The sequence below is a fragment of the Lytechinus pictus genome, chromosome 13 (assembly GCF_037042905.1).
Source record: "Lytechinus pictus isolate F3 Inbred chromosome 13, Lp3.0, whole genome shotgun sequence".
Lineage (NCBI taxonomy): Eukaryota > Metazoa > Echinodermata > Echinoidea > Temnopleuroida > Toxopneustidae > Lytechinus > Lytechinus pictus.
Window position 1 is genome coordinate 23,902,569 of NC_087257.1, and position 27,243 is coordinate 23,929,811.

General features: G+C 36.6%; 2 protein-coding genes and 1 long non-coding RNA gene across 4 annotated transcripts; 1 reads left to right on the plus strand and 2 right to left on the minus strand.

Moving 5' to 3' along the window:
- Positions 1-1,585: 1,585 nt before the first annotated feature.
- On the minus strand, positions 1,586-4,868 carry LOC129274724 (galanin receptor 2b-like). Its single transcript, XM_064108668.1, has 2 exons — positions 4,778-4,868; positions 1,586-4,247 (listed from the first exon to the last, which is right to left on the minus strand). Exon 2 carries the CDS (start codon positions 4,153-4,155, stop codon positions 3,154-3,156), a length of 1,002 nt encoding a protein of 333 aa, XP_063964738.1. The 5' UTR covers positions 4,156-4,247; positions 4,778-4,868; the 3' UTR covers positions 1,586-3,153.
- Positions 4,869-9,064: 4,196 nt separating this feature from the next.
- Positions 9,065-16,414, minus strand: LOC129275253 (galanin receptor 2a-like). Of its 2 annotated transcripts, XM_054912048.2 has the most exons (3): positions 16,129-16,414; positions 15,406-15,487; positions 9,065-12,252 (listed from the first exon to the last, which is right to left on the minus strand). In XM_054912048.2, exon 3 carries the CDS (start codon positions 12,160-12,162, stop codon positions 11,143-11,145), a length of 1,020 nt encoding a protein of 339 aa, XP_054768023.2. In that variant the 5' UTR covers positions 12,163-12,252; positions 15,406-15,487; positions 16,129-16,414; the 3' UTR covers positions 9,065-11,142. The 2 variants fall into 2 exon arrangements, with proteins under 2 accessions (XP_054768023.2, XP_063964836.1); XM_064108766.1 differs by lacking the exons at positions 15,406-15,487; positions 16,129-16,414 and adding an exon at positions 12,565-12,644.
- Positions 16,415-17,184: 770 nt separating this feature from the next.
- Positions 17,185-25,634, plus strand: LOC135156450 (uncharacterized). The gene is made up of 3 exons (XR_010295563.1): positions 17,185-17,303; positions 23,020-23,229; positions 25,015-25,634. It is a non-coding gene; the product is annotated as an uncharacterized LOC135156450 (long non-coding RNA).
- The last annotated feature ends 1,609 nt before the right edge of the window (positions 25,635-27,243 follow it).

A 27,243-nucleotide genomic window follows, 5' to 3' on the forward strand; every position in this document is an offset into this window, starting at 1 on the left:
CCATTGTTCTCGCTGTATCTTTCTTTTTCTCTTTCACTGTTTTTGATTTTGTTCTAAACCGGCTCTATTGTGCTTTTGCTCTACATGTATCTTTCACTCTTCCCTTATATTTTTTTCTCTTCGGCTATCTTTCTTACAGTCTCTTTCTCTCTTTCTGTCTCTCTCTCTCCCCCTCTCTCTCTCTACTCTCATTCTCCTCATCGTTTACTGTTTACTATGTTATTATGCTATTTCATTTTAAAGCATGTGTTACTTATAGGTTGTTTTGTGCATTATAGCTTTCGTTTTCCACAGGCTTCAATGATCATGACGTATTGCCAACATTTACACTGTCAGGGTCGCTAACAATAATAATAATAATGATAATGATGAGGAGAAGTAATACCGAAATAAACCATAGAAATAATCCTGCGTTCAACATAAGAATTTACAGAAAACAACGACCTGGTCAGGTAGATAGCCGAAATAAAAGCGGAAGTTAATATACAAAACTTAGAAATGAACGGAACTACCTATAAACATGTATATCGTATACATGAATAGGAACATTCTTAGATAATATGCCTATTTATTTAAAATAGTAGAACGGGGGTTTATTTTCTTTTCTTTGAAAATTATATTAATACAATTGTATTCGTGAAAAAATCGAAATATTTCAGTATGGTGAAAGACAGGGAGAGTCCCTATTTTTTACAAGGTTAGTCTACGTTTCTCCTCATCTTGCTTGAGTTCTAATCCCTCATATGCTACGAAAAATGAAACAGAAACACGATGCTTAAGTTGAAAACATAGATCAATTTTCTTGCCTCCTATGGTCTTAAAGCCAGATTATACCATGATTACTTTGAATAGCATAATCTAATTTACGTAATGATTCCTGGTTTCTTTACCAAAATGGTTTTAATCATGTAGTTTGTGACATGTCCACCATGTCCACTAGAATGACATATGTTTTGCTATTTTTATGTCCGACAAGTTGTCAGGACTGACAACTTTCCTTGATTATGATTAGCTGAGACACACTGTTACCATAGTAACCAGGGGCGGATCCAGGATTTTTTAAGGGGGGGGGCACATTTTTCGGAGGAAAAATTTGACGAGCAAAAAAAAGGGTCCAAACTCTTTCAAAAGAGGGGGCACACCTCTCTTGTAATGCCATTTTTACATTACAAATTTTAATTTTGCTTCTCAAGGGGGGGGGGGGGGGGGGGGGCACAGGCCGGCTGTCCCCCAGCCCCCCTGAATCCGCCAGTGGTAGTAACTGTCGGATAAAACGTCTGACAAGTCCTTTCATGAATCGCTCGCCAGATAACAGTATTTTGTAAAGGAGTAAAATAATTTTAAATAATCCGTACATATATACTTCCAAGTAAAGAAAATAAATGTAGTCTTTTTGTAAGGCCATCCCAGTAACAAATCGATTGGCGAAAATAGTCAAATTGACTGGTTTACAAATAAAAAGAAGACCCCCCCGGATTTAAATATAAAGAGATAACAGGGCATAACACACATAATATATGCGATATGCAAATTAGTGGTACGGTGACAGCGCTGTCACTTTTTTTTTTACATTTCATGCATCATTGATATGTGTGACTACTTACGAGACGAGTCCACTCCAACAAGCATACCACTGAAAATTTCATCAAAATCGGATGTAAAATAAGAAAGTTATGGCATTTTAAAGTTTCGCTTAATTTCACAAAACAGTTACATGCACATGAGGGGACTGATGACGTCACTCAATCACTATTTATTTTGCATTTTATTACCTGAAATATTAAATATTATTATTTTCTCCTCATTGTCCTTTAAAGTTATATTCCTCACCGAGCATGTGGAATTACTATTGTGTTAACATTTTATGGTTGAGTCCAGTTGGTCATTATGTCAAATCTGTAAAAAATGAAGAAAAAAAATTATGATTAAAACAAAAGAAATTGCGAGTGAGGGACATCATCTACTTTCTCTTTTGCATGTCACTGAATCGTGCATAGAACTGTTTTGTAAAAATAAGGTCACTGTAACTTTTTTTATTTTTCATCAGATTTTGATCAAATTTTTAGTGTTATGCTTGTTTGATTTTTCTCGATTGATTCATGTCAACATTTTCCGTGGTGGACTTGACCTTTAATGAAAGAACGAATATTTCAATCGTTTCCTCATGTACGTTAAAAAGTGATTTATTACCTTCATTATGTTAATGAGGTATTTCATAGTTCATCAAATACAAGGAAGTTAGTTGTAAAGTAAATAGCATTAAAAAGCTAATGATAACCACTATTAACCACTGATAATCAAGTTATTTGGTCGTGCTTAGAACAAGCGAATACATTAAAGTACGTGTAGATATAAAAAATGAAATATATAACTGTACAACTTACAAAATCATAACACTTATGAAAACTATGATTACTTATTATATACATGTATATAAGACCATTTAAGAACAGGAATCCTTTTCATTGACTATGAAAATCTCGGAAGAGAATCAAAGCAAAAGTTTTAAAAATTACATTTTTGCCATCTAATCTTCCATTCTATCTAAGAATGTTTTCACCATCACTTATCTTACTTCAAGAAAACAATCCTTTGCAAGTACTGTCAGATGAACTTTCAGAATACGCAAGGTTAAAAAACCTTTAATCTTGAATGGTTTTGTCTCGTAAAACATGCATGAATCCTGCAGCCCCTGCAACCAGTATGTCTTGGGATCGCATTTACTAAACAGTATACAAATATATACATATTTTTCCTACAATTAATGAGAACTGCCCAAAAAAATCTCCAAGGATCGATATTCCTGATTTTCCAAAAGTAGTGAAGGAACGAAAAAAGTTCAGGGAAAAATAAGAAGATAGAAAGAAAACAAAAATATATAAAAAACTGTTGTCTGGATTGAGTTATACCACTATTATTCAATAAAAAGTGACGTCGCATTTAGGTCGTTTACACCAATCAGACTACCCTTTTGTTGTCCCCGCTCTGTCGAAATATATGGAGGATATATAAAGTGAAGTATGTTAAGTTTCCTACGATGTAGAGTTTCTGCTGAGCCTATGGTAGTACTGTGGGTTACAGTCAGGTAATTTCCACGCAGGGTAAGTATTGATCCATGAGAACCAAACTTCATTCCTGAATAGGCCTTAACCTTTATGAGAGAGAAGCGACGGATGATTTTGTTTTTATCTCAACTTCATCTGATCTCCCTTCACCGTCACCTGCGAAGACGGACGGAACACCCTCTCCACGTGAGATGCTCTTAATACAGAACGGATCCATCATAGCCTTCCTGAACCTGGGCATCCTTGCTGCATAGATGAAAGGGTTGGCGCAGGAGTTGGCGAAGGCTAAGATGACGAAGCATCTGTAGAGAGGACTGAAAAGGTGGGTGAACGGGACGACCCCGAGGTTGAAGACAAGGAATCCAAATTGATCAGGTGTCCAACAGATGATGAACGTGATAACGACGATGAGAAGCGTTTGAAGGACACGATTCTCGACCTGACGGAGTGCTGTGGCTTGACGCTGACGAAGGCTGTAGATCGCCCAACCGTGTGATGTCACCATGATGAGGACGGGAACGACGTACTCCAGAACGAATAGACAAACGCCAAGGAACTTGTGAAAGGCCACTGGCAACGAAAGGATGCACTGATTGTCTCTCACGAAGTGGGCATAGAGACTTCCGATGTTGATTACAAATGCGGCAATCCAGATGATGACGACTCCGATAGAGGTGCGCTTTGGGGAGAAAAGACGTTGAAACCAGATTGGAAAGCGTACAGCCACCAATCTCTCGACAGATATGGTTGTCAGGGTAAAGATTGATGCGCAGATAGATATCCACATCAGGATGGAAGTGTGGATGATCCGACAGTAAAACTCGCCTCCGAAGGTTTCAGGAAGCTGGATGGCATGAGGATGCGGTATGATGAAGATGGACGTCATGAAGTCGGCAACGGCCAATGCTCCTATCAGGGTGTCCGTTGCGCAGCGCTTCCGGTTCGGCCTGAAGATCACCAGCATCACCATCAGGTTTCCTAAGATTCCAACAATGGCTAGGACCAATTGGATAATCTGCCACCATTCCCACGTAACAGGTGCCCACACCCATTCTACATCCATCGAGATGTTCTGCGACTCTGCGCCCATCGCAACCTCGATCTTCCGAATATGTCTGGGGTCCAAATTTGTTGCGGAGTCTTTCGTGCGTTTATAATTTTCACTCTATTGCAGTCTTCTTTCTAGAAAGGTAAAAGATAACCCCCCTAAGTTAAAAAAAAATATAAATCAATTGCATTCCGTCGACTAAAAACTCCAAATAGCAATGTAAGAACTATTTTGCATTTATTTTGTGCATAATAAAGTAAGATGTATTTAACGAATAATGCAAATGCTTTTTAAAAGGCGACATGACGTCCTTTGAAGAGATTCATCTGATTGGTCTATTGGTCAATACGAAATTAGAATTGCATGGAAAGAAAATAAAATTTTTAACAGTAAAATAAAGTTATTGGATTCATATGATCCGACCTAATACATGAGTTTAAAACAACATATAGTACGACAGTGTACGAGGAAAGTTATGACAGAGAATTTCTTTAAAAGAAATCACCTGTGATGAACAAGTACTTTTTATTACTATATTCATAATCAGGAACACAAATATTGGTTTTTCGTCTATAAAAATGATTTCATTTGGAGCAATTGCAATCGTGTGATGATTTCTATAAGTCTAGTCTACAAGGCTACTCGGTAGATGCTTAGTACTTACCTGACGTCAAGAATTCATATGACTGTACTCCTTAAAGTCCTCTTAATTGAATTTCGACTCGACTGATAGTCTGACAAAAATGAAAACTGGTTTTTAGTTGAAATATTATAAAAAGTCATTTAGACCGAAAGTGGAACAGGATCTATATATTTTGGAATGCAGTTTTGAACAAATATATGGACACGCTCCAATGACTGAACAAATCGGATAGGACCGACCGTGAGCATCGCCCTCCACTCGTTCAGAGGGAGAGGGAGAGGGGGGAGTGAGAGCGGAGAGAGCATTAGAAAAGTGGGTGAGTGTTCGGGTGCACAATCAAGATATAAATTTGAATTTCATTGGATTGATCAAAATCATTAGGTTAAAAGGTTTGTTTTGAATAAATGTAACTTTTGGTAGGTAGGCATATTTTCTGTCTCCGCTTTCTCTCCCCCCTCCCCTCTAACTCTCCCTAACCCCCCTCGCTCCATCCGTATATATCGATCGCTGATCTTTCTCCTCCCTCCCTCTACACGTCTATTTCTTTGCCTTCACTATTATTTACTTATTATTCGTTTTTAAGTACAGGAATCGGCACTTTTACATTACCACTATGATGCACATATCATAGTACATACACTCGAGGTATTTGAGAAACAGAATTCAAATTTCAGAATTTCAATCTATGTTCAGAATTGAAGATGTGCTGTTTTGTAAAGTTTTCTTTTTAACTTCATGTTGGTTACTTTCAAATAATGTGACTCTTTTGGACCAGTAGCAGTGGTGGCATCAGAGAGAAAGAGAGAGAGAGGGGGAGGGGGGGGGGAGGGGGGTTGGAGGGGGCAGGTTGTGTACGTAGTAATACTAACAATAAAGTAGGGGGGTAAATAAAAGAGGAAAAAAGGGGAAGAAATTGAGAAGGAAGAAGAGTTTGATAATTAGAGGTTTGGGTCATGTAACTCTACAGTGCCACGATAATTGAACGGAAAAATATATAACGTCACCTTGGGGAGTCGAGACACTTTGCCCCCCTCTCCTGGTGCCACCACTCTTTAGTCATTGATATAAAGTATGTTAAGCTGAGTCGCAATTGCAAGTATATTTATAAAATTACTTCGTACACTATTGGGGAAATCGTGGGTTTTTCCCGTGCCTTCGTCCAAGAGGAAGTTTCGACAAAATTTTCCGCTTCATTGCCGATGATCAATGAACGCTTGTCACGCTGATGACACTTTTTGTCAAAGAGCAAAACCCACAATTATTTGCTTTGACATAATTACTTGTACTAAACAATTCTGGATACAGATGGTCAACACACACATGGCTGCACATAATTGTGGTGTGTGTGTGTGTGTGTATAGAATTTTACGGTGTGATTCAGGATAGTGATACCAACATAACTACGGAAAAGGAAATGGAAACTTCCTAATTCACATGTAATTAGGACTTTAAACATAGTTTCATACACTTGATTTTGTTTTATTTCTGAAGGTATATAGCAAATGAACATTCATTTTTAATAATTTTTCCATACAAGCTTTTATGACGTCATTTGTGTCAAAATCTAAATGATTATGCTGCAAAGGAAAGGAAATAGGCTATATCGTTCAAACTATATAAATACCTTTATTTGAGAGTTTCGACAAATGCGTCTGACGAGAGAGAGAAAGGGAGGAAAGAGAAAGAAAGATGAAGGAAGTTGGAGTTGAGAGAGGTGGAGACAGAGACATTGATAGAAGGAGTGCGTGTGTGTGTGTGCTTATGTGGATAGAGAGTGTGCGTTTTTGTATATAAATCGAGATAAATTCGGGTGCAAGTAAATGCAATCAGAGCCCTTATAGTTTGGCCATTTAGCTTTTAGTTGGGTTACAACGTTTCGAAATTTCTATGTCACTGTTCTTGCCTGACAACCTAACACAATATTCGTGCCTACATTGCTGTAATCTATTAAAAACAAATTGGCCAAACTGAAATAAAGTGCTGTAATTGCATCAAACATGCGACATTGAACTGCCATTTAAAACCGTGCCGCGATGTGTAATCGCCCGTTAATGGCGGCCGTAATTGCGCGGCTTGCAAAGAACAAAAATCACTTTCAATGAGGTATGCGATGAACCAAATGTATTGCAAATTTGCTATTAAATGCATAATAAAGAATCTTTTGTTGGTCATACTTTGAAGCAAGAAGTTTAAAAAATCAATTAATTTATAGTGGCCTACATCTTCCATTAAAAAAGAAGAAGTACGTCTCAGGCCTCAATACAGAATCGACACAAGTAATTGCAAACATCACAAATTAATTTTTTTATTTTAAACTGTCGGACTTTCATAAGAGGTAGGGAGTCGGAAAAAGAAAATATATCTTTGGTATCTCTTCTATAGTTTAATAATGTGAATGTTAAAAGGAAAAAAATATCACTGTATATTTTTGTTTAATAAATATCACTGAGTAATAAAAGTCAATATAATACATGGGAGATACCTGGACGAACCACCGCAAGTATATTTGCTACGCATTTTCTCTTATGAGCAGTATAATTTTGATTTATTGATCGCCTCCATCTTTATGGTTACAAGTACAATAACTCGTTAAGTGTGTTGTTGTCGTAGGAACATTGTTTTCCGCACAGGTATTTGCAATTGTGAACACAATGGCAATTGCACCGATAGATTTATGGTACTATCATTAACGTTTTACATATATATCCCATAAGTTGCGCTTTAAAACAAGTATTTCATTATCAAATACAATTAAAAAAATTATAAATCACTCCATGACCTAGTCTGAATCCAACCTAGAAGTTCTCACTGATGTGGTGGTATCCAACAATATTAAAAAGGAAAATATTGGTGAATGATTGATAGATATCCGAATAAGAATAGCGGGGTTTATGAATCTTTAAATATTTTTGATAATATGAATTCCATAAATTAGAATTTCCTTTAAATGGAACATGATAAAAAAGCTTACGGAAGAGGGTATGAAATGAATTATACATATGTATATGTATATATATATATATATATATATATATATACATATATATATGTATAATTCATTTCACGCCTACCATTGTTCTCTTCATTCATTTCTTTACAATATTTAAATAAAAGAGTTGCCAAAGCTGTTGTACATGTATAACTTTACACACATATATATATATATATATATATATATATCACTTGATATTTTGAGGAACAGCCAGTCAGTAGTCAGTCAAAATAAAATAATTTCATAGCTCCGGTATTTTTAGATGGATTTCTTTAAAACTTCACCAATATTTTCCCCGAGTTTATAAAAACGAACATGTTTGCAAAGATGAGGTAAATATGTTTCCCCCTTTTCACTTGCGATTCCAATTCATCTTATCACCTTGATGGTTATACATGTATAGCAATCTGAATTGATCTACTTGTATTGTGTTCATGTTGAAGATGATTTGATATCTCTATCTGTGCTTGTTATGATCGTCTGTGGATATACGATTGATTGCATTCAATACTCATGCGTGGTTTATTTCCACTTCGTCTAATGCCAATTCGTCCAATAGCCAACTCGTCTACTATCATTTGGTCTACCATAAGTTCGTCCAATATCCACATGGTCTAATTTCCAATTCGTCCACTCACCACTTCGTCTAATAACCAGTTGGTCCAATAGCCATTTAGTCCATATACTATTTGGTATAATTTGACTTAAGTGTTAATTGGGCGAAATGAATGAAAATAAAATGGATTTAAACCAACTGGTTATGATACGAAATGGTCATAGACGAAGTGATGATTGGACCAAATGGTTGTAAGACGAAATGTTGATGGATGGAATGGCATTAGACTAAATGAAAGTAGACAATGTGGTGAGAGGACGAGTTGGCAGTAGACGAATCGGCAATTTAACCTCATGTGTTACCAAGGAGCCGAGTAGATATAGATACAGAGGAGGGAGAGAGAGATGGATAGATAAATAGAGAGAGAAAGAGAGGACAGAGAGAGAGAGAATGAAGGGGGGGGGGGTAGAGGGTGGGAGAGAGAGAGTTTGAGAGAGGGGGAGGGAGGAGGGGGAGCACTCCATCCACCCGTGTCTCCAGTTAAGCATTGTGCCTACTCTTTTATTAGGAGTCTATCCCCTTTTGAAGAGAGAGTCCTTTTTTTGCTTCCCAGATTTATTCTGAAGAAAGAAACAAAATTTCTGTGCCCCCATTTATAACATCCCGAACATGCCCTTGTCAGGGAGGTGGGAGAAGAGATGTATGTACCACCTTTGGTTACCATCCTTTCCCCCCAAAGACTTGTTGGATATGCGTCGTATTTAAAATTCCACGAATTGTGTGCTTTTATTACTCTTTTTTCATACAACCATGATACAACCATCCATCGTATATGATGAAAAGAATGAAACAAAACTATTTACACTCTACATCACTTTGCCCTTCATCCCAACCACAAAAACATGAAAATGATTAAAAATAAACATTTACACATGACATAACAATTATTTCCCTCCTCCCTACAACAATAATCGTCAAATTGCGTCATTGTTTATGTCATGAATAACATCCCACAGTGGAAATGAAAATATTAAGAATAAAAATTTACACACGACACACTTTACTTCCTGTCAACAATAATCGTTAAATCGCATTACATTTTATGTCATGATTTGCACAAAACCCTTCAGAGACACCAACATATTATGCACGTAGAGTGTTCTAAAACTGAAAGGAAAAAAATCAACCTTGCGATCAATGAAATCGATAGCAAAGCATGAATAAATTTTCCTGGTAATTAATAACATCTTTAATACATTCCATAGTAAAAATAAACGCTGCAAACGTTTCGAATTTCTATTCATATAAAAACTCCGGAAACTATGCTTTCCTTTATCATTTTTGTATTGAGTTACACCTCACCCATGCAATTAAAATAGCGTGGAAACTGAATGTGATATGACCCTCTTTTGTTATAGTGATTCCAAGATCATATTTGATTACACTAGGATTATTGAACCAAGGACAATAAACCCAATATTGCTTCCAATAGCATCGTGTATTTGATATAAAATAGCAGCCAGCAACTGTTTATGTATGACTTTGAATCTGCTTTTAAAACACAGACCAATTTGTTAAATATACATCCTAATTAAAAGATATGATCCCTGTATTCTCCGTTTCTAGAGTTATATTATTTTTTTAATCATTATTACTATTTTCACTAATATGATTGTTATTACCATTAAGATTATTGTTGTAATTATTATTATACTGTTATCATTATTATTGTTCTTAATATTAGTATTATCATAATTATTATTATTATCATTATTATTATCATTGATATTAGGAGGCTAATTCTAAAAAAAATTAATTATGACATTATGAGTATGAGTATCAAATAACCATATTATCCCTAAAACTTTCCTCTACATGAGTTTATATCGACATGTCGTAACACTTGACATTTACAAATATGTAAATTTAAATTTGCGTATGACAGTTTGAGAATAAACGATAAAAGTCAATGGATATTTGTGAAATGTATACAATATAAGTTAATTATATATATAGTTAAAAGATATTAAGTATTATTCAGTATATACAAACTATTCTAAGAATAACATGATGCAAAAGAAATGCTAAGAGGGCACAAAAGTCAAACATGGCATAAAACATGACTGTAATATTGAGAAAATTATGGCAAGAAAAGAAAATTGTGAAGCATAATAGGCCTACATCATATACACCCAGGCGTCTTGGCTCATTCTCCTAGGAAAAATAGTTGGCCTACCTTGATCACCGATGGCCTTATTCTGTTTAAAAACGGAGTGACTCTGAGAGAGTGAATAAATGAATAAATAGATAAATGTACAGGTAAACCATTCATTTAATCAGTCAATCAATCAGAAAATGAATGAATTAACAAATAAAATATGGCTGACTGAGCACCAAAAGAAAAATATATGACCTAGGACTGACAAGATATTAAAATGATAGTTGGCATACGCTTATATATTGGCTTCTCACAAGTGCCTCTTATAGCATGTAGGTGAAAAAAAATAAACAAAGTAGATAGTAGTTATTCATCAAGAAGTATTTTCGTAACCCACTCGCTGTATATGAAGATAATTATTGATGATAATTAAGGCTTCATTAGTATATAGAATTACGGTAAACGGAAGGCCCCTGTTCAGAACAAATCGGTAGGGCGTGTCTCCATATGTGTTGGTTATTTAGTTCATTCAAGAAAGCCTGAATGCTTTTTTTCATAACATTCCCATGCACAGTTCCATGGAAATCTAGTAAAACGACATGGATAAAAGTGAAAAACTACGTGGCAAAAACGATCTTCTTTGTGTAATATATTGGCTTACAGTATTTCTGTATTTGCCATTACGCCTCGAAGGTTTCAGTAGCTTTGGATCGGTTATCACTCTTTTCAGAAGTTCCCTCTCCTCCTTCACCAGCAAAGAGAGAGTGGATTCCCCGGCTACCAAGGATGATCTTACTCGTAAACAATTCCTTTAGTGCTCTCCTAAACTTGGGCATCCTGGCGGCATAGATGAAAGGATTCACACAGGAGTTGGCGAAGGCCAATATGACGAAGCATCTGTAGAGAGGACTGAACAGATGGGTTACAGGGACGACCCCGAGGTTGAAAACAAGGAATCCAAATTGATCAGGTGTCCAACAGATGATGAAGGTGATGACGACGATGACGAGCATTTGAAGGACCTGGCCCTGCGCCTTGCGGAGCACTGTGGCACGACGTTTTCGAAGAACACAGATGGTCCATCCGTGCGCTACCACCATGATAATTACCGGGAAGACATACTCCACAAGGAACAAAGAAACCCCGATAAATATGTTGAACGCATCAGACGGTGAGTATAGCATACACTTACCGTCCGATATGTATCGAGCGTAGAGACTTCGGGTGTTGATCCCGAATGCTGCAATCCAGATGAAGATAATAGCGATGGATGTGCTCTTTGGAGAAAATACCCGCTGGAACCAGATAGGAAACCTGACAGCCAACAATCTCTCGAGAGATATGGCTGTAAGGATAAAGATGGATGCGCAAATGGAAATCCACATGAAGGTCGAAGTGTGGATCACCTTACAGTAGAACCTAGCTACGCTGGTGTTCGGGTAGAAGGCCACTTTAGGAATCGGTATAATGAAGATGGATGTTAAGAAATCAGCGACGGCAAGAGCACCAATCAAGATGTCGGTGGCACATCGTCGACGTCCCGGCCAATAAATGACTAACATCACCAGAAGGTTGCCCAGGATACCCGTAATAGCTAGAACCAACTGGATGATTGTCCACCATGTCCATGAAACAGGTGTCCATTCCCATTCTGCGGGTTCTGTAGTATCCCTGGAGATGTTCTGCCACTCACTTTCCATTGTTCCCTTCGTCGTTGAAGCTTAACCGTTGTATCGTTGTCCTGTATAGGCGGTAGCTGCGTTGGCTGTTTGACGAATCTTCAGAATAACCTGCAAATGGATGGGACGAAAGAATTTTATCTTCATTGATGAATTTTAAAACAAAGTATAGCGATGTTTTCCCAATATTTGAGAACGTTCTCTATGACTATTATGGTACTTCATTGTGTGTTTATAATTGGTTCAGGAAAAACAAATCAGTTGATTTTGAGTATATTAATTTCATTGTTATTTTGATTTGGTTGTTGAGCAATGACAATTGCTTCCATGATGGTAAAAACGGTAGACCTACGATAAATTATTTCAGTATAAAATTTTCATAAATTGTCTCCGTCTATCTATGTTGAATGATGGCTTCCTCACTGTGTAAATTTTGATCAGTCATATCCGTATTTTCCTCAATGAAACTCCCAATATCTCCAGACTTTTCCCTGAGTGGCGTCTTTCACCATTGGGTAAAATGAAAATAGGCATACCGTGGATCTATTTACAGTTTAAGTAGCTCCATGGTCACATACTGACCCAATCGTCGGCGCACACGTATGAAAAAAAAAATCAGGGGCGCGCGCACACACTCATTCACCCACACTTTCCGGTTTCGTCAACAGAAATGAACGAACAGGGATTAACCATGAGGAGAGTTTTCATCTAAAAAGTATAGCATGTACCATCAACGGTAATAAATGAGAACCCCCTCCCCACACACCCACATCACCTCTCCCACACACACACCATCTTCCACACACCTACCCACCCGGATACGCGCCTTGTCACTCACACTCAGCCAATCAAACAACAAGACCATGCAAATGACATGTGAAGCAAATTCTCCTCACGGAAGCAAACACAACGATCCTGACTTAGGCATGTGTTATGATAAATGTTTAATGATAAAAGTTGTAGTGGCTAATATAAGAATACATCGAAGTGAAGTTAAAAAGTCATGCAAAACTGTAAAGAAAAAAAATGGATCATGTTTGAAATCTCGATGAAAAAAACGAGGAAAATATATCACCAGTTATGATCAAGATGATGATATTGTTTTGATGATGACATGTAATAATGAGCATATCATGCTCACCACAAGGCACGAGCAATTATTCCCCGTTTTTATACATGTATTCAGAAACCACATTATTTCCGCATGGCTGTCGATGGTTGAAAATAACATGTCATGTAACGTCACGTTTCTCATATCATCTTCCGACATAGTAGTCAACAATTTGTGTTATGAAGTGCTGCATTCTTGTCCCTATCAGATATTGATGGTATGAATTCTGAATAAGTTTAACATGAGGGCTGGAAAATGGGAACATAGTAGCCCTTATTCTGAAGTTGGGTTTAATTTAAACTATGGTTTAAATTTGCGGTTAAACAATGGATAGCCAATTGTGACACAAATCACTCGTGGCACATGGTCAATTTATCAGTTCAATTAACACTAAAATAATTCAGAACTATCTGAAAATCTTAATTTCTTCATCAGTAAGAACGACAAAAGAGAACAGTTAACATTGGGAGTATACAATGTAAATTTTGACAAATCTGGCTTCTTATAATTTTAGCACAGATTTAGACCATGACCTTCCGAGTATGTGGCAATGGGTTCTTTATTATGTTTGTAACTACCTCCCCTTTTTCATAGCTAGCTCCGCTAAGGGTTGATACATATATCATGAGCGGTTCACATACGTGGTATGTCACATTACCATTATATTGACCATTGTGATGATAATGACTTAAAGAAATCTTATTGCATCTCATACAAGCTTATGTTCTGCGTAAAGATATCAACGACTTAGGGCCTTTTCACACGTAAATCTTGAATCATCATTGTAATTTGTAATGATGACTGCAGGCGTTCGTGATTCTCATCTAAAAATTCGTCATTAGCGTTCTTTTTCACTGGAATCATCATTCAAATTACGATTTTTTTTTACCGTGTGAAAGGGCGTTATGTCCCTTTCAAAGCCAATTTCGATAAAAAAGTCAGCTAATTAAAATCCCAATACTCTCCCTTTTGCTCCCAAGTTTAAAGTGTAAAATGTCCCCCCTTTGACCCCCTTATCATGTATTGTACAAAGGGCCTTTTCACACGTGAATATTGAATCATAATTGTAATAATGGTTGCGATTGTAATCGTATTGTGATTTGCGTTCGTGATTCTCAATTCAATTCAATTTCATTCTAATCATGTTCTAGTTTAGATTCACACGTGCTAAATATTCGTCATCAGCCTTATTTTTCACTGGAATCATCATTCAAATTAAGATTTTGTTTACCGTGTGAAAGGGCGGAAGGCCTTGTGTACGCCTTCGACTGGTCCGGATTACTAATTAAATATTCAAATGTAAACATTATTTTGAATATACAGAGGTTGTTCTTGACAACCGAACATAATTCTCGATCAATATGGTAACAAGTTAACATTCGGAAGAAGCGATTGAATACATTATAAAGTAAACAATCAATTGTAGAAGTACAGTCCATATTGCAAATCAATTTTTAGATAAATTTGTTACCTTTACAGAGGTCTTATTTCAAAGGAAATTCCGGACTTCAATGTTGGTATTTAGAATTGTTCAGATGGATACCCCCCCCCCCCAAAAAAAAAAAAAACCTGTCCAGGAAGAAAAGAAATATAAATCGAATTGTGCAGACGTTTTCAGTTTCCAGATATCTGTAACTAAAATCCATCATGATTTGATTTCTATACTGAGGAAATATGATTATAATCACTTTAGATTCTTGTTTTATAAGGTATTAGACTTGGGATGGTGCTTTCGGGTAACTTAGTTTTTTCTCACTTTTTTAAAGCATTTGATAAAGGTTTTCTTCTGTTATTTTTCAGGGCTTTATTTTTACAACATATCGCAGACACAGACACCAATCTTTTACAGTAAAATCAATGTTAACCAAAGTCTTCGAATTGGAAGCACGTATACGTTTTAGATTTAACCATGTTTAAAGATTTCAATTGAATGATCTACAATGAAATTAGTTCCATTGATTGTAGACGATGTAGGCCTACTACTAACGGAGAATGGAATACAGCAATATCTATTTAGGTCACCAAGGAGAAACTATCGTGATTGGAAAGTGAAGAGAAATCTACAAGGTTTAATTTCCTGGTAATTTATAAACTCTGAGAAATAATGTAATAAAACACAGCAAAATTGAAAAGAAAAGTTAAAGAACACTTACCAAGAAGTTGAAGAAGAGCTTGCTCCCCCTTCTCACTGATGCAAAGCTTTCTGGGTCTAACCTTCCAACTGTCATTAATATTCTATGGAAAAGGAACGGAAGTTTTATTATATTTCTTCGAATGAACTCGATAATCGATGTTCGTGACAACTTGCTACCTGCTTTCGAATTGTCAACGAAATGCAATGAAATATATTTTGTGATAATGAAAACATTGATCGGGGTGGGACGAAGAGATGAAAATGATTCCTACATTCATTCTTACACTCTGGGGATCAGGTATAAAATATTATTTACTGCAAATTATTTACTTATTTACTACAAAGCCGATATAAAGGGTCCCCGGATTTTAATGATAATATGGTCAAAGATGTTACAAAAGAAAACAGAAACAGAAATATATGATCGAGAAAGTGAGGAAATAATAAGAGCACTATACAATATTGGTAGGGTTCTGCGTACCATCAGGAATCCCATTGGTTGTACACTGGAAAGTCTTCTGCTTCTTTGAAGAACTTTAAGGTTCCAAGTAAGGGACAAAGAAAGGTTCTGATCCACACCCCTAAGAGGGTACCACGTTGGGCAACAACATAAACCCCATTTAATGCAACTTGCAATCATTTGACTCATGCTTAAGTGGTATTTAAGAAGCAATTGTTTCATATCAGGATATCTATAAATCTCAACAATGATTTCATAATACATGTACAGATATAAACTTACTCATCACTTCTTCCATGTTTGAGTAAAAATACCGACAGCACATGATCCTTCTCTTCCTCCTCAGTAACCTCATTATATTCTGATGGCTATAAGGGTTCTACGTAGAACATCTATCACCGCTTTAATTAGATACCAGTAATTTTCCGAGGTGGTAATGTAACCTGATAAAGATCACTTTTCATATTCTCTAGGTGGCAAGACGGGTAATAACACGATCATTACATTGAAAACGTTAAAGTTTATCGTAGTTGGTCAATAAGCCAGTTGCTAGGTCCATTTCGCGCATGATCAGTATGGGGCGCCAAGTGTCCGCCAGTGTTTTCCGTCCAAATCACGGCATTCCGTACACAAAATGTGTTTTATTCAGACGAAAATCATTTCGTCATGACGCTTTTTAATTTCGTACACAAAATTTATCTTTTGTCACACAAAATCAATTTCGTCTCGACGAAATGCACGAAATCAATTTCGTCTAGACGAAATGTAATTGCGTCCACAAAGTTTATTTGGCGTGCCATACGAAATGAATTTTTATCAAACGAAATGGCGCACCAAATGTCCGATGGTAAATTCCGTCCAATTCACGCCATTCCGTACACAAAATGTGTTTTTTTTCATATAAAAATCATTTCGTCATGACGCAGTTTTATTTCGTATACGAAATTATTTTTTGTCACACAAAATCAATTTTCGTCGAGACTAAATGTAATTGCGTCCACAAAATTTATTTCGTTGCGATGCGAAAATCTATTCCGTCGACGAAATCATTTTGTGTCAAAACCACAAAAAAATTCCGTCAACGAAATGATTTTGTGTCAAAACACAAAAAAATTTCGTCGACGAAATGATTTTGTGTCAAAAGACAAAAAAATTTCGTCGACGAAATGATTTTGTGTCAAAAGACAAACAAATTTCGTCGACGAAATGATTTTGTGTTTTGAGTCTTTTTGACATAAAATCATTTTGTCTCCTCTGTCTCGAAGGGGACATAAGAAGGTCGCTGATTGGCTGCACCTTGCTCAAGCTGTTTTCGCTCAGCTCCGGGACGATCACACTTTTTCACAGCTCAGATTGGCATGTTGGTGAACTTATTAGCTTAGATTTCACGTTAGTCATGCCTACATGAGCTGCATACAACTGCTCTAATCGGTAGGATGTGGACGGACATTGCATTCGTAAGTTCAGCTATGTTTTCGACTTCAAAATTACGTTGAAAAAAAATGGGAATTCGTTAGTCGTTACCAAACTTGCAGTTGCATTTGCAAAAAGCTGTGTAACAATACTAGTCCCGTGTATTTAAGTTTATGCACTGTAGTCAGCAGACCATGGGGGGGGGGGGGGTGGTCTTTTCTGCACACCTAAAAAGAAAAATGGTTATGAAATATACAGGTTGAAGATATTTAGGCCTTGATCTTAATAAATAATGTAAAATTCATTACGAGCAAAATGCTGAAAATTTCATTGAAATTGGATGACAACAAAAGTTATTGATGCCTGGCCGTACATGCCGTATGAAACTCTAACGTTAGGCTACTCCACTCAGTGACTCACGCGTTTTGCGAGGTTAGTATTAGTATATACTAACCTCGCACCATTAACCACGTTTGGCAATGGATTTCTAACTAGTGGGTCACGCGTGCTGTGATCCCACTTCTGGTGTCCACAACACACAACTTCTATTGCTTGATTTTTCTGTGCGCGGCGGCATGTAATGAACCCTTGAGTGACTAGGCCTAAAAAACTCAGGCAATGGTTCGTATAGCCAGCCATTAAACACTCCACTATAGCCTATAGGTGAAGCGGAGGTTAGCAGTAGTGAAGTGTAGTGGAGCTTACACGAACCATCGCCTGCTGTACTAGTATAGTTGTGGTAGCCTTGGCCCTGGCCCCACTCATTACTAGTTCGAGGTTAGTTGCTACATATAGTTGCTACAGTACATGTATAGATCTATAGTACTAACCTCGTACACCGAACTGCATTTGGCCCTGGATTTCTGTGAAGCTGGCAAACATCGCTTCATTACAATACAGAATTAATATTTGCCAAACTCCTCGCTACTCACCGGGGCGCTTTGCGGTGAGTAGCCATAATACAAAAAGTCAATAGGGCCTAGTATATTTTTAATTAAATCAAAATCATATTTAAAAAAAAGCAAATTTGATTACTTCGGAGTTTGGACTAGAAAGTGACTTCGCGTGTCTCTTCTTTTTACGCAAATAAAAGGAAGCCTGATGGTGGCGCTAATAAATTTCACAGCCTTGATTCAGGCTCGCTTCAAATGCAGCTCCTCGGTAATTATGCCCCCGCAGACAAAGTCCGGAGGGGGCATTAAGCGTTGCCCCTGTCCGTTGATTCGCCCGCCCCCCCCCACTTGGTTTCCGCGCAATAAATCGAAATATATTTCGATTAATATATATTGATTTAAAAAAAATTTGGTGTGTAGGTACATGACACCATAGTACAGGCTAACTTTGAATTCGGAGTCTGCAGGTCCAAGGTCACAGCTCATGAAATATCCGAGTTGGTTTCCGCATGATGACTTATGAAATATTCAACAGATTTATAAAAATTAGGGTGTGTAGGTAGATGACACCATATACAGGCTAAGTTCGGAGTCGGCAGGTGAAAGGTCACGGCTCATTAAATATGCAATTTAGTTTCCGCATGATTACTTATGAAATATTCTACATATTTAAACGAATTTGAGTGTGTAGGTAGACGACACCAAAATACAGGTCAAGTTCGAATTCGTAGTCGGCAGGTCAAAGGTCACGGCTCATTAAATATGCAATTTAGTTTCCGCATGATTACTTATAAAATATTCTACATATTTAAACAAATTTGAGTGTGTAGGTAGATGATTCCAATACAGGCTAAGTTCGAATTCGGAGTATGCAGGTCAAAGATCACAGCTCCTTAAAGATATCTTATGAAATATTCAACAGATTTTTAAAAAATTTGGGTGTGTAGGTAGATGATGATGATGATGATGCACAGCATTTTTACAGCGGCGTAACAGGGTTCGGTGGCCAGGGGGGGGGGGGGGGGCAAGAGCCAAAAATTTCCCGGTCATATCATGGTATGAATAGGCGTAATGGTGTAATAAGGCAACTATTTTGAGAAGGCCATAATTTATCTTTAAAAAAAAGTTGCGAGCGAGCGAAGCGAGCGAGCATTTTTTTTAAAACCTTTTTAATACAAAAATCCAATTTTGTGATAGATTTTGACATGATATCCAGATAATAAATTTATTTAATTCTTCTCTCTTTAGATTCCTTTTTTGTCACGGTGGTCTGTACGCCACTGTGAAGAGGATTCTTTGCGGCAGTAGCGTGAAGAGTAAAAAACAAAACAAAAAAACAACGAGGAGCGCAGTATAGAACATGTGCCAAAAGGCTGCTTTATATATATAAGTCCTGAGCGAGCGAAGCGAGCAAGAAAAAAAATCAACTTTTCATGAGAATCTAACTTTGAGCTATTTTTTAACATATTCAGTAATTAAAATCATATCCTATCATACTTTTCCAACAAAAAAGGAGGTAATTCCTCCTTTTTTTGTTCTTGGCTGTAGAACTTTTTGAGGCGCGATAGCTCAGTCGGTAGAGCGGGGGATTCGTATTCTGGTGACCCGGGTTCGATTCACACTTGGTGCGCTAGTGCCCTTTGGTAAGGCATTAATCCTCATTACCAGGTCCTTCGGAGAGGACCTTAAGCCGTCGGTCCTCTGGTTGCTTGCTTACAAGCATTCATGCTTTCTTAGCAATCAGGTAAAAAATCCCCACCAATCAATCAAGTGAAACATTCTGTCAAACCCTTCCATACGCAGTGCTGTGCGTTTTGGGTCCAGGGCAGAGCCCCAGGAACTTCTTGATATCAAAGCCATTTAAACCTTGCAGATTTCCCCAATTTTAATCAAATCGTGGGCATAATATAGCTTTTACACAACACATTTATTCAACCCAGTTGCATAATGAACCAAATATTTTGAGGGGGCAAAACATAGAAATGTGGGAATAATTTGTAAAAAGTCGCCAGTGTGCAAAGCGAGCTGGAAAAAATTGCCTATTGAAATTAAAATCTAATTATGTGATAGATTTTTCCATTATATTCAGCAAATAACACATTTCATTGTTTCCATTCATTTCATTATACGTCATGTACGTTGTCTCCTATAAAATTTCTTTTATATCCTCTTGGGTGTGGAACCACGACCCCCCCCCCGCCTGTATGGCAGTGATTGAACGTGATTGAACGGGGGCGTTATAGAGCCATTTGAAGATTATAAATGAAGAGCCCCTACTTTGTGGGGTCTGGGGCAAAGCCCCGGTAGCTTATTTGCATAAAATTTAGAAAACTTATAGCACAATGTTGTATGCAGTCCATCTTTCTTCCCGCTCTTTAATTTCAATCATCAGCAGCCCGGTCGTGTTATTTTTTTTCTTGTTCCTTTTCTTTGTTTTCTAATTTAGCTCTTGACTAATTACATTCTACCTTCGTTTCCCGCTATTGTTTGCCATTTTGTCATCTTTAAATTTATTTCCCACCGTGCTATTGCATTACATAGGCCCTTTTCTCAATGATTTGTTCTTTTTCAAATGTTAATTCTATCGTACATTTTCCCGCTTTCCTCCCTTTTCTACTAAAAACAGTTTTTTCTTCGTTGTCTTTTTCCTTTTCTCTTTCCATTTCCCTTTCCTCCTTTCCTTTTCCCCTTTCCTTCCCCTTTCCCTTTCTTTCTCTCTCCTTTTTTTCTTTTTCCCTTTTTTTTTAAATTTTCCCGGTGAAATCCGCCAGGGGGGCGGCAACTTGCCCCCCCCGCCTGTTACGCCACTGCATTTTTATAGCACCATATATCTGTCAAAGACATTCAAAGGCATATTGGAGGAGCCAGCCAATCTGGGTCGCCTACAAGGGCGCGCACACAGAACTGTGACCCGCAGGTCTCTCCTCCCGATAACTGGTTGGGGGAATGCAGGTGGACCACTACACAGGGTCATTCAATATGCGAGTTGGTATCCTCATAATAACTTATAGAATTTCAACAGATTTTTTAAAAATTGGGTGTTTAGATAGATGACACCATAATACATGCAAATGAGCCTCGAAATTCGAAAATTATAATATTATATAATAATTCATAGAAAATGAATTATATTGCACACAAGTGGGATAAATCATTCAATAGTAATTGTAATGCACAGAATTATAACAAGTGTTGGTAAAACATCACAAAACCATTCATTTTAAAGTAGTAAAATAATTGAATTGACAAAGATTCTACCACTTCAGGCCATCCATAATTGGACTCGTACTCGACGCTTTCAGACCCTTATCAATATTTTGATAAATTCTCTCTCTAATATATGCATAGAATTTATAAAATCGTGTGTTTCGGTATCTAAAGAGTTTATTCATGATGATAATATTTTGATGGTGTTTGGAATCCTAAAAACCTGTATAATTATCATCATTTTAGGAAGAAAGCCTGTATGGTTTACTTAAACTATTCAAATTTTATATCTGGGGATACCCATCTCAATGTCCACATACATGTGATTTTTTTTGTCATGAAATGAATTACTGATTTCATTTCCTCAGCAATTTAATGCCCATGTCTGCATGTTTGAGTATGTTTTATGCATATTTCGCCTCTGCTATTATTTTGATAGGATGTATTTCCAAATTCATCACAATAATTGTAAGTTTTATCATAATTTTACTTTTTGAAAATTATGCTATTTTTGTTCCACCAATAGTATCAATATGACGATATCAATGGATTCTAGTTACTCCTTTTGGGTAAGATTGGAACTAACTCTGTGTTTAATAGATAAAGATATATGACTAACTTGTCCAGGTAATGAGAAATGGGCCCCTGCTGAGTAGGCCTAGAGTTTTTATGCCCCCGCAGACGAAGCCCGGAAGGGGCATTAAGCGTTGCCCCTGTCCGTCCCCCCACTTGGTTTCTGCGCAATAACTCGAAAAATATTTAATGGATTTTAAAAAATTTTGGCGTGTAGGTAGATGACCACAAAATACAGGCTAAGTTTGAATTCGGTGTACGCAGGTCAAAGGTCACATCTCATTATATATGCAAGTCGGTTCAAAGGTCTAAATTTGTTAATTAATTATATATATGCATATTGGTTTCTGCATGATATTAAGTTCAATCATATTGAATGGATTTCTGATCGCGTTAAAGGGGAATCCAGCCTTGGCCATTAAATGTTGTGTTGGGAAGGAGACAAATAAATTAAACAGAATGGTGAAAGTTTGAAAGAAATCGGACAAGCAATAAGAAAGTTATAGCTGCTTTAAGATTGAGATCACTAATACTATGTAGATTTCAAATTGGCAACTGGATAAGTAAATTATGACAAGGGGCAAGGACAACTTTCCCATAGGCCATGTACTTTATTATCAGGTATTAGTGGTTTTCTCCTAAGTACCCATTCCCCTGGGGCAGTAATCTAAATATAACCCAGGTAGTATATTGTTTTATGTCCTCATGAAAGAAAAATATTAATTTGAAATAAAACTTTTGGGAAAAAAAAATCACATTTTCGCCATAATATGAATTGGAGTACATGGAAGAGTAGTCCTTGCCTTACATCACCATGACATCCCATATGCAGCCAATTTGAAGTCTCCATGGGTACAGTGATTACCAATATTTACAACTTTTAAAAATTCATAACTTTCTTGTTGTTTGTCCAATATTGTTCAAACTTTCACCTATCAACTTGTCTGATTTTTCTTTTCCTTATAAAAACAATTTTTTATTTGGGTTGGATTCCCCTTTAAGCGGGGGCATCTGTGTCCTTTGGACACGTCAAATTGTCTTAATTATGTGTAATTGATTTTATGACATGTGTTTACATTTGCTGCAGATTCCCATTCAGCCGTTGGACTGAACCTGTACTGTCTGGAACACAGTATGGATGGTCAATATGAAGCGAGCTTCATTGAATTCCTCCAAGAGCTCTGTACTCCGTTCTGATCATTTTGAAGATGGTTGCTTTGACAGGACTGGGCAAGTGACTCGTCTTAGACAGGATGCTGTCCCAACCATGTTTGATTTCCTGCCTCGTCTTCAGAAGGTACAGTAGATCTATATCATACATGTGTTCTAAAGAAATAATTTCTCTGTATTATCTACCTTTGGTTTGATAGAACATTGCTTTAAATATTCCATTTTCAGTAGCCAAATAGAGATTAAAATTATCCTATTTGGGAGGGTAACCATGGACCTGGGCCTATACTGTGTATTTACAGTAATCTTACTAAATGAACAAATATATTAAAAATTTGGTTTACCCTACATAATAATCCTGGGCTACTTTGAGATTGCATAGCCCGGGGGGGGGGGCCTTTTTGGTCCCCCTCTTCAGATCTCCATGCACTGTCGATCGCAACGAAAACCGATGCACACGTCACCATCAATGTAATCTGCAAGCATGGAGCTCGACATTTTTCGCGATAAATCCGTCGCGCGAATTTTTTTGACCGCGTCACTCGTTGACTATTTACTTTCAAGTCTTGCGCAACTTTTGAGACCAAAATTGTGACCCCCAGGTACAGGGTTCCGAAATTACGCAACATTTCGTAACTGCATGCAGAACCAAAATTGCTCAAAAACGTGTAATTGTGTACAAATCCAATGCAAGTAGTGTTTTTAGCCAAAATTTATAAAATGTATCATATTTTTCCTTTTACTGCTCAAAATCAATTAATTTTATTTTGTTTATGGTAAAAAAAAAACGTCTCTGACAATTTCCATTGAAAAAACAATAAAAAACTAAAAGTCGAAAAACACAGAAATACATAAGAAATTTAGAAAACAATAAAATACATAAAAAATGAATGTGATGTTGACAACTTTTTTAAAAATTAATTTAATCAGATGCCTATAAAGAGTAAGTGAAACAAAAATGAGCATTTTAGGGGCATTATTTTGTTAATTAGAGCAAACTTATGATTTTACGCATTAATTAACATAATGAGCAATGAGATTTTTCGCAGATTTTGATATTATGGTATTGTAGATAATGCCATGGGTAACGCGCGTGCCAATTTTCGTCGCGATTGCGAGATCAACGGCCGAGATCATAAGGGGGGCTGAATCAGCCCCCCCCGTCTTCTTAGGCGTCGAAATAGCCCAGTCTATTTAGGGTTAAAGATAAATCCCTAAATAATTCCCCAAATTCTATGATTTCTAAACAAATGTGCTCCTGAAGAAATGGTAAATCAAATTTCTACTTTTATGTAGTTTATTGGTTCTATAATTCCATACGTATTTCTTTGTTTTGGGGCCTTATGTATTTTATAGTTTTTTTTTCAATGGGATCACTTCGTGGCACTATTCCAATTATAAAAAGCAAGATTTTATTATTTTCAACCAATTAGTGCAAGAATAATGATGCATTTGTCAATTATGACTGAAAATAGAATTTCCATTGGATTAAATATGTAAACAAAATAATATTTTTGAGCAATTTTCGGTCCAACATGAACTCATAAAATGTTGCGTAACTGCGTATCTGGGCGTCTCGAATTTTGTCTAAAAGCTCTGCGAGAATTGAACGAAAAAACAATTGTGGTTCCTCGTTTCTCATTGTGGACTTATCGTAAAAAATGTGGATGGGGGGGGGGGGGCTTATTAAGCCCCCCCCCCCCCAGGGGCTAGATAGGGTTAATATATCATCATGAATATTTAAAAAAACATTTATTTTGTTGCAAGTCACTGGAAAAGGTTTGATTTCTAAATAAATATTATTCTTCATGCATTATCGAATATTTAATTGAAAAATTTAAAGTTATCTTTTCATTCTTGTATCTGTTTTTGTTCAATATTTCTTTTTTTTTAATTCATTCATCTCGTACAGAATTCACCAAACCAAGGAATTCCCCGAAAGAAAGATGTTTTGATTCAGCAAACAACCTCCAAAATACTGCAAAGACACCTGTACCAAAGTCTTCAGCACCTTTATTTCTCAAGGACCACTCCTACTCAATATCAGAAAGTCCAAGAGGGGTAAAGTGGAAGTTAACAGCAATAATGGACTGTATTAAGAACTTGGAGAAGAGGCTGTAAACCACACACGAGAAGTCCCGCCATGTACATTACTTGCTCTTAAGTTTGGACAAACATAACTTGCAAAACTTTACAACAAATAATTACCCCCATGTGCATTCTGATTATTTAAAATAGCTCAATGAAATAGTTTATCAGTGGGCATGTAACAAAAGTGAATTCATTAAATTTGAACGTGTTGCAAAAATGATGTCTTACAGTATATTCATTCTGACTTAGAATGTCAGAAGAGAAAAAAGTTTGTGAAAAGTAGGAATGACGGCAAGATGACAGAAGAATAGAACAGGATAGAGCAAGGGGGACAGATAAAGGACAAGTCCACCCCAAAAATTGTTGATATGAATAAAAAGAGAAAAATCCAACAAGCATAACACTGAAAATTTGATAAAAAATCGGATGTAAAATAAGAAAGTTATGACATTTGAAAATTTTGCTAAATTTTACAAAAGAGTTATATGCACATTCTGTACACAGTCGGTATGCAAATGAGGAGACTGATGACGTCATCCACTCACTATTTCATTTGATATATAGAATAAGGTATATTCTTATTTTCTCCTTGTCATGTTAAACAAAATTTTATTCCTCCCTGATCATGTGGAATTAGCATTATTCATTACTTTTTTGGTTCAGTAAAGTTTGTCCTTATGGTAAAATCTGTAAAAAATGAAATATTGTATAATTCAAACAATAAAAAACAAAATAAACAGTGAGTGAGGGACATTATCGACTGTCTCATTTGCATGTCACTGAGTTGTGAATATTTTTGTTTTGTGAAAAAAAAGTGAAAATTTAAAATGCCATAACTTTCTTAGTTTACATCCGATTTTGATGAAATTTTCAGCGTTATGCTAGTTTGATTTTTCTCAATTTAACTGAACCAACAATTTTCTTGGGTAGACTTGACCTTTACTAATGAGCTGTTGGATAGAGACAAAAAGATGAATTGAGATTGAGGGTGATAGAGAAAGAGAGACAGGTGTGGGGGAGCCTTTGATGAATGCCTGAGAAAGCGAACATTACCATAATTTTTTTTTGAGGATTTGGACAGTAATGAATAGTACATGTTTTTTCTGTTGGTATTTCTCAAAATATGTGTATGTTGTATGTAATGAAATGGGTATAATCCTTTTGTAAGATTCAGAAAATATTAACTAAACAAAAAAAAAAAGCCAAATTATATTTTACTTATTTTCAACTGTTCAGACACTCTCATATCAAAAGTACCCCCCCCCCCCTCATTTCAAGGTATTGGAGAGAGAGAGAGGTTGGATGAGAAATGGATTGGCTGTCTGCAGAAAAAAATGCAGGGGGAGCAAAACATTTTTAGGATATGTTCAAGGGAGCGAAGCGACCGAGCAGAAAAATTATTCTGGGGATATATGTGAGAGAGCAAAGTGACGAGAAGAACAAATGCAGGGGCCAAAATATTTCGAGAATATGTGAGAGGGAGCAAAGTGACCAAGCAGAAGTAAAAGGAAAGAGGGACAAAAATTGTGGTATGTGTGAGGGAGCAAAGCATCCGATAAAAAAAACCAGAAAGCAGGTCAATCAAAATATTTTTCGAATTTGTGCTGGTGCGCGACACGTTCACTCCCGAGCGATAGGGACTTGTTTAAAAATGGCATAGGAAATATGCGTTTTCTATAATCATGGTAAACTGATAATATGGTAGAATTTAGGTGTTGTAAGAGTTAAATTCTGAATGAACTGTATTGGCTGGTTAGACATGCGCAGAGGATTATTTGTCTTTATCCATTTTTATTTTCACATCTTTCTTTTGTTTGATTTTATTTTCCAGGGGGTAAGCCCCCCCTCCCCCCGTTCCTGTGGATACCAATGGGGCGGGGGCTTGGAATAGTGCAAGTTAGAGAGGGTGAATCTGAACTTTATAGATATCAAAAGAGAAAGAAAGAATTGTAAAATGAAAATGAATAAAAACAAAGATAGAGAGGGGGAGAGTGAGAAAGCAGGTGAACTTTCGAGGGGAATTAAAAAGTCTCAGATTAAAAACAACATT